General features: G+C 43.4%; 1 protein-coding gene across 1 annotated transcript in view; it reads left to right on the top strand.

Moving 5' to 3' along the window:
- Positions 1-12,569, top strand: part of C10H20orf78 (chromosome 10 C20orf78 homolog) — a 50,175-nt gene extending 37,606 nt beyond the window's left edge. The window contains 1 exon segment of the mRNA XM_025398151.1: positions 12,085-12,569. Within this exon segment, the coding sequence (XP_025253936.1) occupies positions 12,085-12,569 (485 nt within the window).
- The last annotated feature ends 3,414 nt before the right edge of the window (positions 12,570-15,983 follow it).

The raw sequence follows: 15,983 nt of genomic DNA, 5'->3' as shown, positions 1-15,983 counted from the left end.
TAGCATAAATACCTACCTTTTCTCCTTAGAAGTATGCTTTATGGCCTCAGGTAGAGGCCTGCTTCCTGCCTGCAAGTTGTAACCTCTTAGAAGTAAAGTTATATTTTGTTTATTTTGATTCTTTTCAGTCAACACATGCAAACAGGAATGAGTTGGCTACTTCAGGGTTGGTTCCTTGCGCATCTCAGTGAGTCTTCAAAAACCCCAGATCCGTCCTTCCTTCTTGCGGCATGTCATCCAAAGCCAGTGTCTGTCAGAAACGCAAGGCAGCAGCAGTACTTTTGGGAAACATCCAGAATAACATTTAAAAAATCATTTTTCCCCACACTTTTCTCTTTATCCACAGGGCCCGTTTTCCACAAGTTCTTCAGTGATTTCTCCTTCGTCTCATTGGTTAGGATTGGCTTTCATGACTCTTAGCAGGATTGGCCATGGTTCCTCAAGGGTCAACTTGAAAGCTGAACCCTGCCAGCTTTTCCTGAATCTCCTGGCTATGGTGGAGGAGTGTAGATCCTGGAACCAAACTGAGATGAAAGGGAGGAAAAGAGATAAATCAACAGTAAACGCTGCACATCCTCTGTCTGGTAAATGTGCATCACTGATTGTATCCATTCTAGATTCAACCAGAGAGACGGAAGCATTAAGAATGACATAGGCCGGGCGCGGTGGCTCAAGCCTGTAATCCCAGCACTTTGGGAGGCCGAGACGGGCGGATCACGAGGTCAGGAGATCGAGACCATCCTGGCTAACATGGTGACACCCCGTCTCTACTAAAAATACAAAAAACTAGCCGGGCGTGGTGGCGGGCGCCTGTAGTCCCAGCTACTCGGAGGCTGAGGCAGGAGAATGGCCTGAACCTGGGAGGCGGAGCTTGCAGTGAGCCGAGATCGCGCCACTGCACTCCAGCCTGGGTGACACAGCGCGAGACTCCGTCTCAAAAAAAAGAATGACATAGAGGCTGGGCGCAGTGGCTCAAGCCTGTAATCCCACCACTTTGGGAGGCCAAGACGGGCGGATCACGAGGTCAGGAGATCGAGACCATCCAGGCTAACCCAGTGAAACCCCCGTCTCTACCAAAAAAAAACACAAAAAACTTGCTGGGCGAGGTGGCGGGTGCCTGTAGTCCTAGCTACTAGGGAGGCTGAGGCAGGAGAATGGCATAAACCCGGGAGGCGGAGCTTGCAGTGAGCTGAGATCCGGCCACTGCACTCCAGCCTGGGCGACAAAGCGAGACTCCGTCTCAAAAAAAAAAAAAAAAAAAAATTACATAGAATATGGAATTTGCTATAGGGATTTGAGCTTCTACATTTGCGGGAAGGAGCGAGTTGAACACTTAGGGACAGCTGTTGCTTCCGTGTCTGGTGGGGGGCCTGACAGTGGCAGCACAGCCTGGCCCTGAAGTGGAAAAAGCCAAAGGTGGAGTTCTGGGAGCTGAATCTGCCACAGGCACACGGGCCGCCAGGGAGTTCGGAAAGTTAGAGGGGCTCCACGCCCACAAGGTGAGCCAGCAGACGGGGACAATTCGCTGCGCTGCAACCTCCGGCACCCACCTTTCAAGCCTACGAGACGACAACGCTGCATCACTTCCGCCTCACAAAGCACGCATCAGGTCACGTGGCCTGTGCTAACCCCGGAAACCTACAGGCAAGGGAATTCTGGGAAACGTAGTTCCGGCTTAGCTAGGTTGCCACAGTACAAAGCCACACTACCATGCTAAGTGTGGCTTTGATTTTTAGAAACAACCGCGTCATGCTAAGTCTAGGGAATACAGTGGCTGAATGGGGTGAGCGCTGACCTTTAGCTATTCTGGAGGAATACGTCAGTTTCACTTATTTTCTTTCATGTTTTCCCACCCAGTGCTATGGACTCTGATCGCCCCACCAGAGCAAACCCAGAAGGACAACTCGTCAAGCCTTTCAATCACTCCCACTAACCTGTAGTGTGGACACATTATTGTGAGGCCTACTAAGGATGTACTGCTGATGACCTTTTGAAGGACAGTCAGATGCAGTTAATTCTAAGAGCTTGGTTGGCCCCCTACATCTTACTGAACACAGTAAATCAAAAGCTCTGTGCCCATGAGACAAATACGATAAATTTCCTCTGCAGTTTTGAAATATTTATCAATGCTAAACAAGGTAGGGGGGATGTGGGGAGCATGAAAACAAAAAGACAAAGTCTGACAGACACATGAAAGAGATGTCTGTTTCAGAGGCTTAGTTCAAGTGGCTACTGTATTTAGGCTATTTAATTTAAAAGTGGTTACTATATTTATGTACACATCAGAGAAGTCCAACTTTTTAAGGTAAAGATCAGTTTGCAAAGATCTTGTCAACTTATTAGTTTTAAAATGAGGACCCTTACAACAACACAGGTGCTCGAAAATATTTTGCTAATGAAAGAAGCTGAACACAAAAGATTACACCGTGTACAATTTCATTTATATGAAGTTCTAAAACAGGCAAAACTAATCTATGGTGGGAAAAAATCAGAATAGTGTTCACCTTGGGGGTTGGGGGTAGACTTAACTGGGAAGGGGCCTAAGGACACCTTCAGGGATAATGATTGTACGCATTTGTCAAAATTCACCGTAGAGGTGAAGAGTACTGATGCCTGCCACTTATTTGAAAAGCATCAAAAAATAAGATGGATCGATGGATGTATACAAGCGTAGATAGACATATACAAAAAACAAATACAGCAGAATATTAATTGCAGAATCTATGTGGTGAGTATATAGTTCAGCCCAGGATTGAGCCATAGATAGATGGATGTTACAGACAGACAGTCATAGATAGATACCGAAATACTGATTGGGGAAGAGACAGTAAAGAAGTCATGGGAAAAGGATACAAAAAAAGAGAGAAAAGTGGCCGGATGCAGTGGCTCACGCTTGTAATCCCAGCACTTTGGGAGCCCAAGGCAGGCAGATCACAAGCTCAGGAGATCGATGCCATCCTGGATAACAAGGTGAAATCCCGTCTCTACTTAAAAAAAAACACAAAAAATTAGCCTGGCGTGGTGGCAGGTGCCTGTGGTCCCAGCTACTCGGGAGGCTGAGGCAGGAGAATGGTGTGAACCTGGGAGGCGGAGCTTGCAGTGAGCTGAGATGGTGCCACTGCACTCCAGCCTGGGCAACAGAGTGAGACTCTGTCTCAAAAGAAAAAAGAAGAGAGAAAAGTTACTGTCAATTAATAGGAAGATATCAACAGACAGTCCAGACATTCAGAATATTTAATGTGATTCACTCTAATCTTTAAATTATATGATATACAATCAACCTGTTGAGCTCCATTTCTCTCATAGTTACCAGGTACTTGCTATGTGACTACCCTAAGCCGAGCACTTTTGCAAGCATTGTCCACAGCATGCTAAGAATCCTCCTCTACTTATTCTACTCTTAATAGCCCTATATTTGTCCATTATAACATAATGTGCTGCATAACAGACCACCACAAAACTCAGTGGCTCACAAAAATAAACAATTATTTCTTGCTTACATGTTTTCAGAGTGGCTAGTGGTTGGCCCATGTAAGCTGGGTTCAGCTGGTCCATCCTCCTTGGACTCACAGACTCCCTGAGGCATGTTCTTCTCATGGTGATGACTGCAACACAAGAGGGCAAGACATCCTACACAAGCACATTTCAAGACTTTGCTCACATCATCTCTGCTAAAATTCCATTATCCAAAGCAAGGAACACAACTGATCCAAATAAGCACATGCCTCCATATATCCAGATCTAAAAATTGAGGGTTCGCCTCAAGCTCCTTATTTATCTCTGCAAGATATTCTGGGGCTGTCAGCTAGCGACATGAGCTGGAATTCTCTTCCTGAAACTACTGTCTTCTTGGATGGGCTCTCCACATCTTCCACCGTGAAGTAGAAACAATTCTTGTGTGTGTAAGTAGACCAATTCAAGTGGACTATTTTGTTTTGCCTCTGAAAGAGGCTGAAAGCTTCCCCCAAGGTAGAATCCCAAGGGAACAATTACAAACATCTGGCCAAGAGAAGGAATACAGACCACTTATTTTTCTGCTTTAGGAGAAGTCAATTAGAGTTTCCATTTCCTCAGTTAAATGTCACCTTTTTACAACATCCTGGAGGGAGAGTTGGCAGCCCTGTCATTAGGGGGGGAAAATTCTTTCAGGGAAAGGCTCATTGTCTGAAAAGATACAGAAGTGTCCAGAGATGAGAGAACGCTCTCAGGCTGTCTGAGTTTCCCAGAGCTCTCGGTTTCTATTTTGAGCTGAACATTTGGCTTCCCTGGTATCCTCGAGTGAGCTTTTTCAGCTCAGCCTCCCTGCATCGCTTTTCTACCAGTTGCAAAAAAAGGATAATAAGACTTGCTGCTGGGTAATGCATATAAAATGCTCTAAGGAGCTCGGAGGAAAGGTAGGCTTCTCAAGGTGAAAGCTGTCAGCATGTTTTATCCTGATCTCCAGATAGTTTCAGTGTCTGGTACCGCTCATTAGAGCATCTGGTCCTTTCTCAGAGAAGTTAGACGAAAGCCAAAATAAATGGAGCAGAGAGGATCCCTTCTCCTGCCTCTGCTGCAAAGGAGATATGTCAAGTTGAGTGATGAACAATTACTCTTCTTTACTTGCTAACACTTTGTACCATATTTTCAAATTAAGGAGCACATTGTTGGTGCACCCAAAAGGTTAAACACTCCCACTTCTTTGCTGTAGTCACTAACTGGTGCTTTATCACAATTTCTGTGGAGGGAACATCTTGTCTGCAGAATCCTTCCTCCACAGAGCTGGATGAGATTTTGAGAGCATCCCAAGCTTCTAAAGTTAGATCATAAATCACCTTTCTGCTTGTAAGGAGGTATTGCACCTAAAAAGACCCTGTCTGTTATTAATAATTGTCTGCAACTTATTTTGAACTGCATCAGAAAATAAGATGGATTGATGCATTTTTTAAATTTCTTTTTAAAAATTATTTGGAAAATCTTTCCCTTTTCAATTATAATGGGACTTATTTTCTCTTTCTCTCGGTATTTTACTTATCTATAGAACAAGAACTTCTGCCCTTTTCAAAATATTGGGAGGCAAGGAGGTGGGCATGTGGAATTTTCATAATGCTGCCAGTGGGAGTGCCACATGGTTCCACTTTGGAAAACAGTTTTTAGTGTCTAAAATTTCTAAGCATCTTTTATGAATATATCTGTGTAAGAGGAGCCTCTGGGTTCTAAAGGATAGTTCTAGGAATATGCCTAACAGAAATACCTGCATATTTTCACAAAAGACACATAGCAGAATGTTTTAATCAGTCAAATCTAGAAATTAGACCCGGTTTCTAGATGTATTCTCAGAGCACTCCACTCTACTGTTGATGCAGTTTACCCATCAACAGTAGAATGGCAATTGTATTCACAGAATGAAATACTATACAGGAACGAGAATTAACAGTTCACATCTACACACAACATGGGTGAACCTCACCATCATCATTTTGAGCAAAAGAAGTCAGACACAAAAAGAACCCATACAGCTTGTAGGGGCTGGTAATGCCCCATTGTTGACCCGGGTTCTGGTTACACAAGTGTCCTCCATTTGTGAAAATGTGCTGAGTTGTCTGCTCTTGTTGAGCGCTCTCCTCTGTGTACATCTTTTGCTTCAACAAGAAGTTAACACAATATGCCTATGGAAAAATTGCCCCAAAAGCCAAAATAGAAAGTATTTGGGAAAAACTTCCATCTAATTTTTCATCCTTTCACTCCTCACTCCTCCCCTGGAAAGGGCAGGGCTGTAGCTGACTGGTGATGAGGTGGGAGAAGGAGCCATACTCAGACACAGCCTAGTGGCCCCTTTTCTCCCTGTTCCTGAGCCCTTCCCTGATCCCTCTGTCTTGACTGCCATAATCTGGAAGGTGAGAAGCAACAGCTTTCCTTTTGTCTGGCCAGGCCAGTGGACCTGCTCTGGAGACCCAGGCTCTTCTCCCAAGGAGCACCCCAAGTCTGTCCTTATGGGAAGAAGCAGGAGCCCCGTCTGGCTGTACCCCAAGCTGCATTCTCTGGACCAATGCTGTCAGCAATAGAGGTATGATTTTGATGTTAAACTCCCATCGCTTGTATCTATTTCTCAACTGATTCTAAAGATGGAAGGCAAAGAAGTACAATTAATTGTCACCCCTTAAACCTCAAAAACTTCTTGTTTAGCAGTTAAGGAATGCAGGCAAGAGTAAATGTATTGCTTTTATTTTATGGAACATTAAGACCAAAGGTTGTGAGCTCCTACAGCTGGGGATTTAGGGGATGATGACTGCCTCCTTGGAACAAGACCAACTGAATAAATAGAAAAGCAAAATTAATTAATCTCCTTTCTATAATATTTCCCTGTACTAACTAATGAAGCTGTTTTTATTTATCTATTTTAATTTGTATTTGTATGAATTTATGGGATACAAGTGTAATTTTGTTACATGCATGGACTGCATAGTGGTGAAGTCAGGGTTGTCAGTGTACCCATCACTTAAGTATCATACGTTGTACCCACCAAGTAATCTCTAATGTTATGGGTGCCCCCTTAGATGGGGATTTAGAGTGATTTGATGTAATGTCAGAGGTTATCTCTGTGCTGAATTAGACATCACAGTCACCAATTGCTATCGAAGGGGAAAATAGAGCAAATCCTTCTATGAAGAAATAAAATCCAGCTCTTCTCCCTCTCTTCAATTTGGGCCTAGACATGTGACTTGCATTTTTTTTTTCATGTAGCAAACAAGCCAAAAAGCAGCTTGAAAAATGCTTTCTACTTGGACATACCCTTTTGCTATAGGGAACCCTTCCACCGTCATGTGAAGAAGCCTGGTCTAGCCTGCTGGAGGATAAGAGATCGCATGGAGTGAGGCCACAACCATTCCAGCCAAAGCCCCAGTAATAGAATTAAGATCATCCAAGACCATGGCATCCCACCTGAGAAGTTCAGATGAGGAGGGCCACTTGAACAGCCCACAGAATCTTAAAAAGTAAAAAATGAGTGTTACCACTACACATCTATTAGAATGGCAGAAATCTAAGACACTGACAACAACAAATGCTGGTGAGGATGTGGAGCAACAGGAACTCTCACTTACTGAAGATGAAAATGCAAAATAGTGCAGCTACTTTGGAAAACAGTTTGGCTGTTTCTTACAACACTAAATATACTATTATTATAAGATCTAGAAATTTTTCTCCTTAGCACTTACCCAAAAGAGTTGAAAACTTATGTACACACAAAAACCTGCACGTGGATATTTATAGCAGCTTTTGATATGGTTTAGTTCTGTGTCCCCACAGAAATCTCATCTTGTAGCTCCCATAATTCCCACATGTTGTGGGAGGGACCTGGTGGGAGACGATTGAATCATGGGGGTGGGTCTTTCCCATGCTGTTCTTGTGATAGTGAGTGGGTCTCACGAGATCTGATGGTTTTAAAGGACAGGAATTTCTCTGCACAAGCTCTTTTATTTTGCCTGCTGCCATCCACATAAGATGTGACTTGCTCCTCCTTGCCTTCTACCATGATTGTGAGGCCTCCCCAACCATGTGGAACTGTAAATCCAATTAAATCTCTTTATTTTGTAAATTGCCCAGTCTTGGATATGTCTTTATCAGCAGCATAAATATGGACTAACACAGTAAATTGGTACCAGTAGAGTGGGGTGTTGCTGAAAATATCCTCAAAAATGTGGAAGTAACTTTGGAACTGGGTAACAGGCAGAGGTTGGAACAGTTTGGAGGGCTCAGAAGAAGACAGGAAAATGTGGGAAAGTTTGGAACTTCCTAGAGACCTGTTGAACGGCTTTGCCCAAACTGCTGATAGTGATATGAACAATAAGGACCAGGCTGAGGTGGTCCCAGATGGAGATGAGGAACTTCTTGGGAACTGGAGTAAAGGTGATTCTTGTTATGTTTTAGAAAAAGAGACTGGCAGCATTTTGCTCCTGCCCTAGAGATTTGTGGAACTTTGAACTTGAGAGAGATGATTTAGGGTATCTGGCGGAGGAAATTTCTAAGCAGCAAAGCATTCACGAGGTGACTTGTGTGCTGTTAAAGGCACTCAGTTTCAAAAGAGAAACAGCATAAAAGTTTGAGAAATTTACAGTCTGGCAATGCAATAGAAAATAAAATCCCATTTTCTACGGAAAAATTCAAGCCAGCTCCAGAAATTTGCCTAATAAACGAGGAGCCAAATGTTAATCCCCAAGACAATGGGGAAAATGTCTCCAGGGCATGTCAGAGGTCTTCACAGCAGCTTCTTCCAGCAAAGGCCCAGAGGCCTAGGAGGAAAAAAATGGTTTCCTGGGCCAGGCCCAGGGTTCCCATTCTGTGTGCAGCCTAAGGACTTGGTGCCCTGCCTCTCAGCCGTTCCAGCCATGGCTTCAGAGGGTGCAAGCCCCAAGCCTTGGCAGCTTCCACATGGTGTTGAACCTGTGAGTGTAGAGAAGTCAAGAATTGAGGTTTGGGAACCTCCACCTAGGTTTCAGAAGATGTATGGAAATGCCTGGATGTCCAGTCAGGAGTCTGCTACAGGGTGAGGTACCCATGGAAAACCTCTGCTAGGACAGTGCAGAAGGGAAATGTAGGGTGGCGGCTCCCACACAGAGTCCCCACTGGGGAACTGCCTAGTGGAACTGTGAGAAGAGGGCCACCGTCCTCCAGATTCCGGAATGGTAGATCCACCAACAGCTTGCACCATGCACCTGGAAAAGATGCAGACACTCAGCACCAGCCCATAAAAGCAACCAGAAGGGAGGCTGTACCCTGCAAAGCCACAGGGGCAAAGCTACCCAAAACCATGGAAATTCACCTCTTACCTCAGCATGACCTGCATGTGAGACATGGAGTCAAAGGAGATCATTTTGGAACTTTAAGATTTGACTGCCCTGTTGGATTTTGGACTTGCATGGGGCCTGTAGCCCCTTTGTTTTGGCCAATTTCTCCCATTTGGAATGGCTGTATTTACCTAATGCCTGTACCCCCATTGTATCTAGGAAGTAACTAACTTGGTTTTGATTTTACGGGTTCATAGGCAGAAGGGACTTGCCTTGTCTCAGGTGAGACGTTGAACTGTGGACTTTTGAGTTAATGATGAAATGAGTTGAGACTTTGGGGGACTGTTGGGAAGGCATGATTGGTTTTGAAATGTGAAGATATGAGATTTGGGAGGGGGCGGGGTAGAATGATATGGTTTGACTCTGTTTCCCCACCCAAATCTCATCTTGTTCACATGTGGGAGGTACCCAGTAGGAGATTATTGAGTCATGGGGATGGGTCTTTCCCATGCTGTTCTCGTGATAGTGAATGAGTCTCATGAGATCTGATGGTTTTAAAAACAGGAGTTTCTCTGCACAAACTCTTTTATTTTGCCTGCCACCATTCATCTAACATGTGACTTGCTCCTCCTGCCTTCCGCCATGATTGTGAGGCCTCTCCAGCCATGTGGAACTGTAAGTCCGGTTAAACCTCTTTCTTTTGTAAATTGCCCAGTCTTGGGTATGTCTTTCTTTATCAGCAACATGAAAATGGACTAATACAGCTTTATTCATAATTGCCAAACCTGGAAGCAACCAAGATATCCTTCAGTAGGTGGATAAATCATGGTACATTCAGATAATGGAATATTCAATGCTTAAAAAAAATGAGCTGTCAAGCTATGGAAGAACCTTAACTGCATATTACTAAGTGAAAGAAACCAGTCTGAAAAGGCTACATACTGTAGGATTCCAAATATATGATATTCTGTAAGAGACAAAATTGGGGGACAAGTAAAATCATCAGTGGCTATCAGGGGTTAGAAAGAGGGAAGGATGAACAGGGAGAGCAGAGGAATTTTAGGGCAGTGAACCAATCTACATGATACTATAATGGTGAATACAAGTCATTGTACATTTGCCCCAACCACATAGAATATAGGACACCAAGAGTGAGCCCTATGGTAAACTGTAGATCTTGGTTGATCTTGGTGTATCAACGTAGGTTTATCAATCGTAACAAATGTATGACTTTGGTGTTGGATGTTAGTCAGGGAGGCTGCATATGTGTTGGGGTAGAGGATGTGTAAGAGCTCTTTTTACTTTCTGCACTATTTTTCCATGAACTTAAAACTTCTCTAAAAAATAAAGTCTATTTTTAAAAATGTATGTCATTCTAAGCTACTGACTTTTGGAGTGGCTCATTACATAGCAGAAGCTAACTGATACACTGGGTCAAACCTTGGGTGGGGAGGAGAATCAAAGGGAAATTGAGTCTCTGTCACTTCGGAATTCAGATACACAAATGAGAAAACATGCAATAAAATGACCATGACGGAATTCAGGAATAAGTTATATCCACACCTATAGTTTGGCTTATTAGTTAAAAACAGACAACAAGCCGAGTCTAATATTTTACAAGGACACACTTCACCAGCCCCATTGCATGTTGTTTTAATTCCTTCCTGATTGTTAGGGAAAGGAATTACTTCCACTGAGGCTTGGCAACAAATTTCATATTTCTAGAAGCTTCAAAAATGGATTACAATAGAGTGAATGCAATTCCTAGGTTTACTTTTAAAGAGGCAGAGGGGATGAGATGTTTCAGCCTGAGCAGCTCAGCAGGTACTTGTCCTGCTCCCACCACCTGATCAGTACAGTCCCATGCCATCTGCACCAAAGAGGGGAGAAAAGGTAATACTGAAAGGGTGGATTATCCAGAATCATTTATTTGGTTCTTTGGAATGAGTGAGCTCACCACCGCTCTACTGCCTCCCCTCCACCCACCTTGCTCTCTGTCTTCTTCTCACACACCAGTGAGCACAAATTGGGCCCAGTCTCTTATTAAAAGACCCTGACACTGATAACAAGGATTTCTCTGGATGTCAGGGATCATGTGCTGAGATAATTGCCGTGGAAGGTAAGACAAGAAAAACTTCCTGTAGATGAAAAACTGAAGTTGGGGATCCTGAGATCAGATCCAGCCCCAGCAAGTTGGGTCCTGATGGGCATGCAGGCTAAAATCCTTATCTAACTCTGCAGCAGACTCTGGGAGTCAGAGATGAGGGGGCACAGAGCACATCTTATCAGCACAAAATCCTGAATTGTTAAGAATTCTATCAAGGCCATTAATTAGCTACTAACCATATGCCTCTTGTCTTTGAATGTGCTTCCTAATCCAACATGAAAATGACAACTAAATTCCAGACTGATCCTGAAGCTGAACTGCTATACCTGATTCACTTTATTCGTAGTCTCCTTCCCATTCATAGGACAACCCAGGGAGATGAAGCGATTTACCCTGGACCAGTGGTGGGACAGCTCTGCCCACCATGCACTCACACCCTGCAGAGAGGACAGGAACAATTGGAGAAGCTGTGTCTATACATTTTCAGACATTTCTCTGGTTTCAATGAAACAATATTTCAAGGGGTAGACTTCCCCAAATTCTCCACTTGTGACTATATGGGTCAACAAATGGGAGGCATTAGGCTGAAATTAAGTGTGCTCTTTTTAATAGTAAAAATAGTGATAGAGGAATAGAAAGGTGTGTTACTATTTTGCCCCACACCCAAAGTCACACCATGATATTGAAACATTTTTTTAATTGCATTGTTCCTCTTACCAACATCAATAACATGCTGACAAAGTACCTGCTGGCAAGAACACAAAGCAGCTTGAACTACAGTGCTGGTGGGAGTGCAAAATGGCTCAGGTCATTTTTCAGCACCTATATTAGAAGTCAGCACCTACATTAAGAAATTGGCTACAGCTCAGACACAGAAGTGTTTGTGCCAATTATCAGTGGGAATGGTGACAGAAGGCTGCACCCAGATGCTCACGTGCCGTGGCTCAAGGGATGAGTCACCTGTAAAGATCACCTGTAAAGATGGCCATGCCTGTGGAACCTTACTGCTGGAAGCTCTGGATTGCATTCTACCACCAACTTGTCCAACTAACAAGCCCTTGAGTCTGCCCCTCAGGGATGTCCACAGTATTGGTGGTATCGATACTGCCCCTGTGGGCCAAATGGAGACTGGTGCTCTCAAGCCTAGAATGGGTACCGCACCTTTGCTCAAGTCAACATCACAACTGAAGTCTGCTGAAATGCACCATTAAGCTTTGAGTGGAGCTCTTCCTGGGGACAACGTGGGCTTCAATGTCAACAACATGTCTGTCAAAGATGCTTATTGTGGCAACCTGGTTGGTGACAGCAAAAATCACCCATCAATGGAAGCAGCTGGCTTCACCGCTCAGGTGATTACCCTGAACCATCAAGGCCAAATCAGTACTGGCTGTGCCTCCATGCTGGATTGTCACATGGCTCATATTGCTTGCAAGTTTGCTGAGCTGATGGAGAAGGTTGGTCACCATTCTTGTGGGAAGGTGGAAGATGAACCCAGATTCTTCAAATCGGGTGATGTTGCCTTTGTTGATATAGTTCTGTGTGTAGAAAGCTTCTCTGACCATCTTCTTCTGGGTCCCTTTGCTGTTGACAATGTGATACAGACAGTTGCTGTGGATGTCATTAAAGCAGTGGACAAGAAGCCTGCAGGAGCTGGCAAGGCCAACAAGTCTGCCCAGAAATCTCAGAAGGCCAAATGAATATTAGCCCTAATACATGCCACCCAAGTCTTAATCAGTGGTGGAAACAGTCTTAGAACTGTTTGTTTCAATTCGACATTTAAGTTAACAGTACAAGACTGGTGAACAATAAATGCATCATAAAACCTCCAGAAGGAAAGGAGAATGTTTTGTGGACCATTTGTGTTTGTGTGTGTGACAGTTTTTTGAAGTTATCAGTTTTTAACATCAGTTCTTATTAATCAGAATCAATATGACCAAACGTCTGTCACAGGATTTTGAGACCCGTGAAAACAGTGTTGAATGAGGACAAAAAGGTCCAGGGTGACAAAATTAACCTAAAATTACATTTTGCATGTAGGAGGGAACAATGTTTTTTAATGGTTGTTTTCATTCATTGGGTAAAAGCAGAGGCATTGAGTTAGAGTTAAGTGATCACTCCTAAATCACTGTCAGACCCCAGAAAGCCAAGTGAGCTCCCCTAGGAACCAGTTGGACATCAGGGGACAGTGGGCATTGTTGCCTGCCTGGCACCTCCTCCACTTTTTGCCACAGTGTCTATCTTCTCCTTTGGGGTGCTCCCTTCTCGCCACCCCATGTGGTCCTATCAATCAAGTTTCTGCCCACTTACCCACCGAAGCCCTGGGAACATGTCCCAAGTCAGGCCAGTGCTCCCCAAGAAATCTGAATCTTGAGCCAAATGACACAAAGAACAACAACAACAACAACAAAGTCAGCAAAAATAAAATGGTTCCCATGGTAGTCCCCTCAAATGACTGTCCATCCATCCCTACTTCAGAGACTGCCCCCCACCCCTAGAGCTGCCCTGTTCCTGATGCTCTTGAAGTCTCATTGCAAAACTCCTCCACCAAGCCTGTGAGCTTTCTGACGCCCGTCTCATGGGTGGCTGTTCTGTTTAAGTTGCTACAGTCTGTTTCTGTTGTTTGCCACCAAAGATCACTCGCTGGCATGCCAGTGCTGTAGTTGAGAGAGCCTTGTTTTTTCCTATTGGGGTATGTTTTGGTTAATTCTTGCTCACCGGATCATGGGGTATGGTAGATCATTATCATAATGGCCCCTTATGAGTCCATGCCCCTTTACGATGTGGCATTGCTCTCCCTCCCATCAAGACTTCACCCTTGGAGTTTATTTCTGTACCTCCCTGCATATGAGCTGGCTTTGTCTATTATTTTAACCAATAAAATATCGTGGAAGTGATGTGTGTGGTTTCATGAGTCTAGGCCTTAAGAGACCTTGTTGCAGCTTCCATCTTCAACTTCTTGGAACCCTGAGACCGCCATGCTGTGAGGAAGCCCATGCTGGCCTCCCGGACGATTAGAGGCCATTTAGAGAACTGAGGTGTCCTGCAAACAGCCAGATGTGTGAGTGAGGGCATCTTGGACTCTTCAGCCTAGCTTAATCATAAGATGATAACAGTCATGTGTGTGTACCCAGATGAGACCAGCAGAGAAACTACCAAGATTGCCAACCCACAGAAATGTGAGAAATAATTAATGGTTGTATTTTAAGCCACTAAATTAGCCAATCAATTGATGAGGAAAGAAATGGAGCACAGGACACAGCAGCTATGAAACACTGGTAGCGGCGGCAGCATCATGTGCAGGGCTGGGGTGTGTATATGCATTGTGCAGGGCAAACTGGAGTGGAAATGGACTCCAGCTGCAAGAAACAGTCAATATGTTAATGGTGGAGGATGTCCAGGTTCTTGGCATCTTCAACAAAGAATTGGACACAATGCACAAACAAAGAAAGGAAGGAATGAAGGGTTTTATTAAAAATGAAAGTACACTCCACAGTGTGGGAGCAGGCCTGAGCGCAGGGGCTCAAAGGCCCTGTTACAGAGCTTTTGTGAGTTTACATACCCTCTACTTGGGGCACACCCTATGTAAATGAAGAGGATGAAGTAAAGTTACAAAGTCATATACGGCGTACGCCCTTTGGTTATTTCTGTGGTTTACAATAACTAACGTAACTATAATTGTGATTGGTAACATATACTTAGACATTAGAATTTTAGAAATCCTATAAAATTTCAGAATATATATTAGTGTTATTCACAAAAATGTAACCTAAAGAAGATTGAGCATCATTTTGGCAGTCCCAGGTACCTAAACATGTCAATCCTGTTTACCTCTCTTTTCTGGACATTTCAGGGGCCTTCTGAAGTATTTGAAAAGTCAGGTGCCGGGGAAGACAATTTTGAAACTGAAGTTTGATTTTGAGAATTCCAGATGACCACAAGTTATTTTTTTTTGCCAAAATCATGACTCAGAAATTTTAAAGAAGCAAAACCCTTATAACCTTTTTGAATTTAGTCAACATATTCTCACAGAGAACCTCTTCTGCAAATTTAATTTTCACTATTTTTCCACAACTTTTTTGAACCTTAAGCTTTATCTAACTTAAAACAATCCTTTAAGCCTCAGCAAAAATTTACATTCCCATGCCTTCATATAACCTTTTACTAAAAAAAAAAAAAACCAAAAAAAAAACCACACACACACACACTTTACTGTTCTTACACACCTTATAGACAATAAATTACAGAACAGAACTTCCTAAAGTTGACAATCATGCAGTAGTTAAGTAAAAAGAGGTCCCTAATCTTAGGAAATACACATTAAGGTATTTAGAGGTGAGTAACCATTAGATATGTAAATTACTCTCAAGTATGAAGGTAATTTATCCTTGAATGGGTTCAGGAAAAAATGTATATATGCAAAGGGGGTGGAAAGAAATAACAAATGGAGGAAAATGTTAGCAACAGGTAAATCTGAATAAAGTACATGGGATATATTTTGTACTATTCTTGAAACTTTTCTGCAAGTTCGAAATTGTTTTCAAATGAAAAGCTTTAAAGTAAACTTTTGAGTCATTTATCATAGTAGTTTGTAATCCTACATTCCTAGATATCCAGAGATTTTTCTCCTTATTTTTAATCTTCTCCATATTGTTGACCCCAAAATGCCAAAATCCAGTCTGTTATTCTTGTTAATACAGACTGATTTTCAGAGTGGTGAGTTTGCTAAAATGGGCGATCATCACCTTGAGGAGAGAGGGGCATCTGAAGCAGCCTGTGTAAGGAAACTGACCCCACTCTAGGTGGAGCCAAATGGGTGCCGGAGTTGGGGGGATCATGATTATGCCCAGGATCGTCACTCTCCAATCAAAGCACAGCCACTGCTTGGCTCCCTCTGGGATCCACCTTTAGGCAGGGAGGGCTTCCTCTTTCCATGTCCTCATGCAGAAGCAGCCCTCTTCAGGAAGTAGTAGGAAATGTGCCATGAGAACATTATTTGCCACGAGAACATTATTTGGAAATGTGGGGAGAGCATTATTTGCCACGAGAACATTATTTGCCACGAGTTCTCCACGAGGCATTTCTGTTTCCTTGTTGAGCAGCAACACTTGCAT

Source organism: Theropithecus gelada, chromosome 10 (assembly GCF_003255815.1).
Source record: "Theropithecus gelada isolate Dixy chromosome 10, Tgel_1.0, whole genome shotgun sequence".
In the NCBI taxonomy this organism is placed as follows: domain Eukaryota; kingdom Metazoa; phylum Chordata; class Mammalia; order Primates; family Cercopithecidae; genus Theropithecus; species Theropithecus gelada.
The sequence above is the reverse complement of the archived record's forward strand: the minus strand, read 5'-3'. Positions and strand labels throughout refer to the sequence as shown.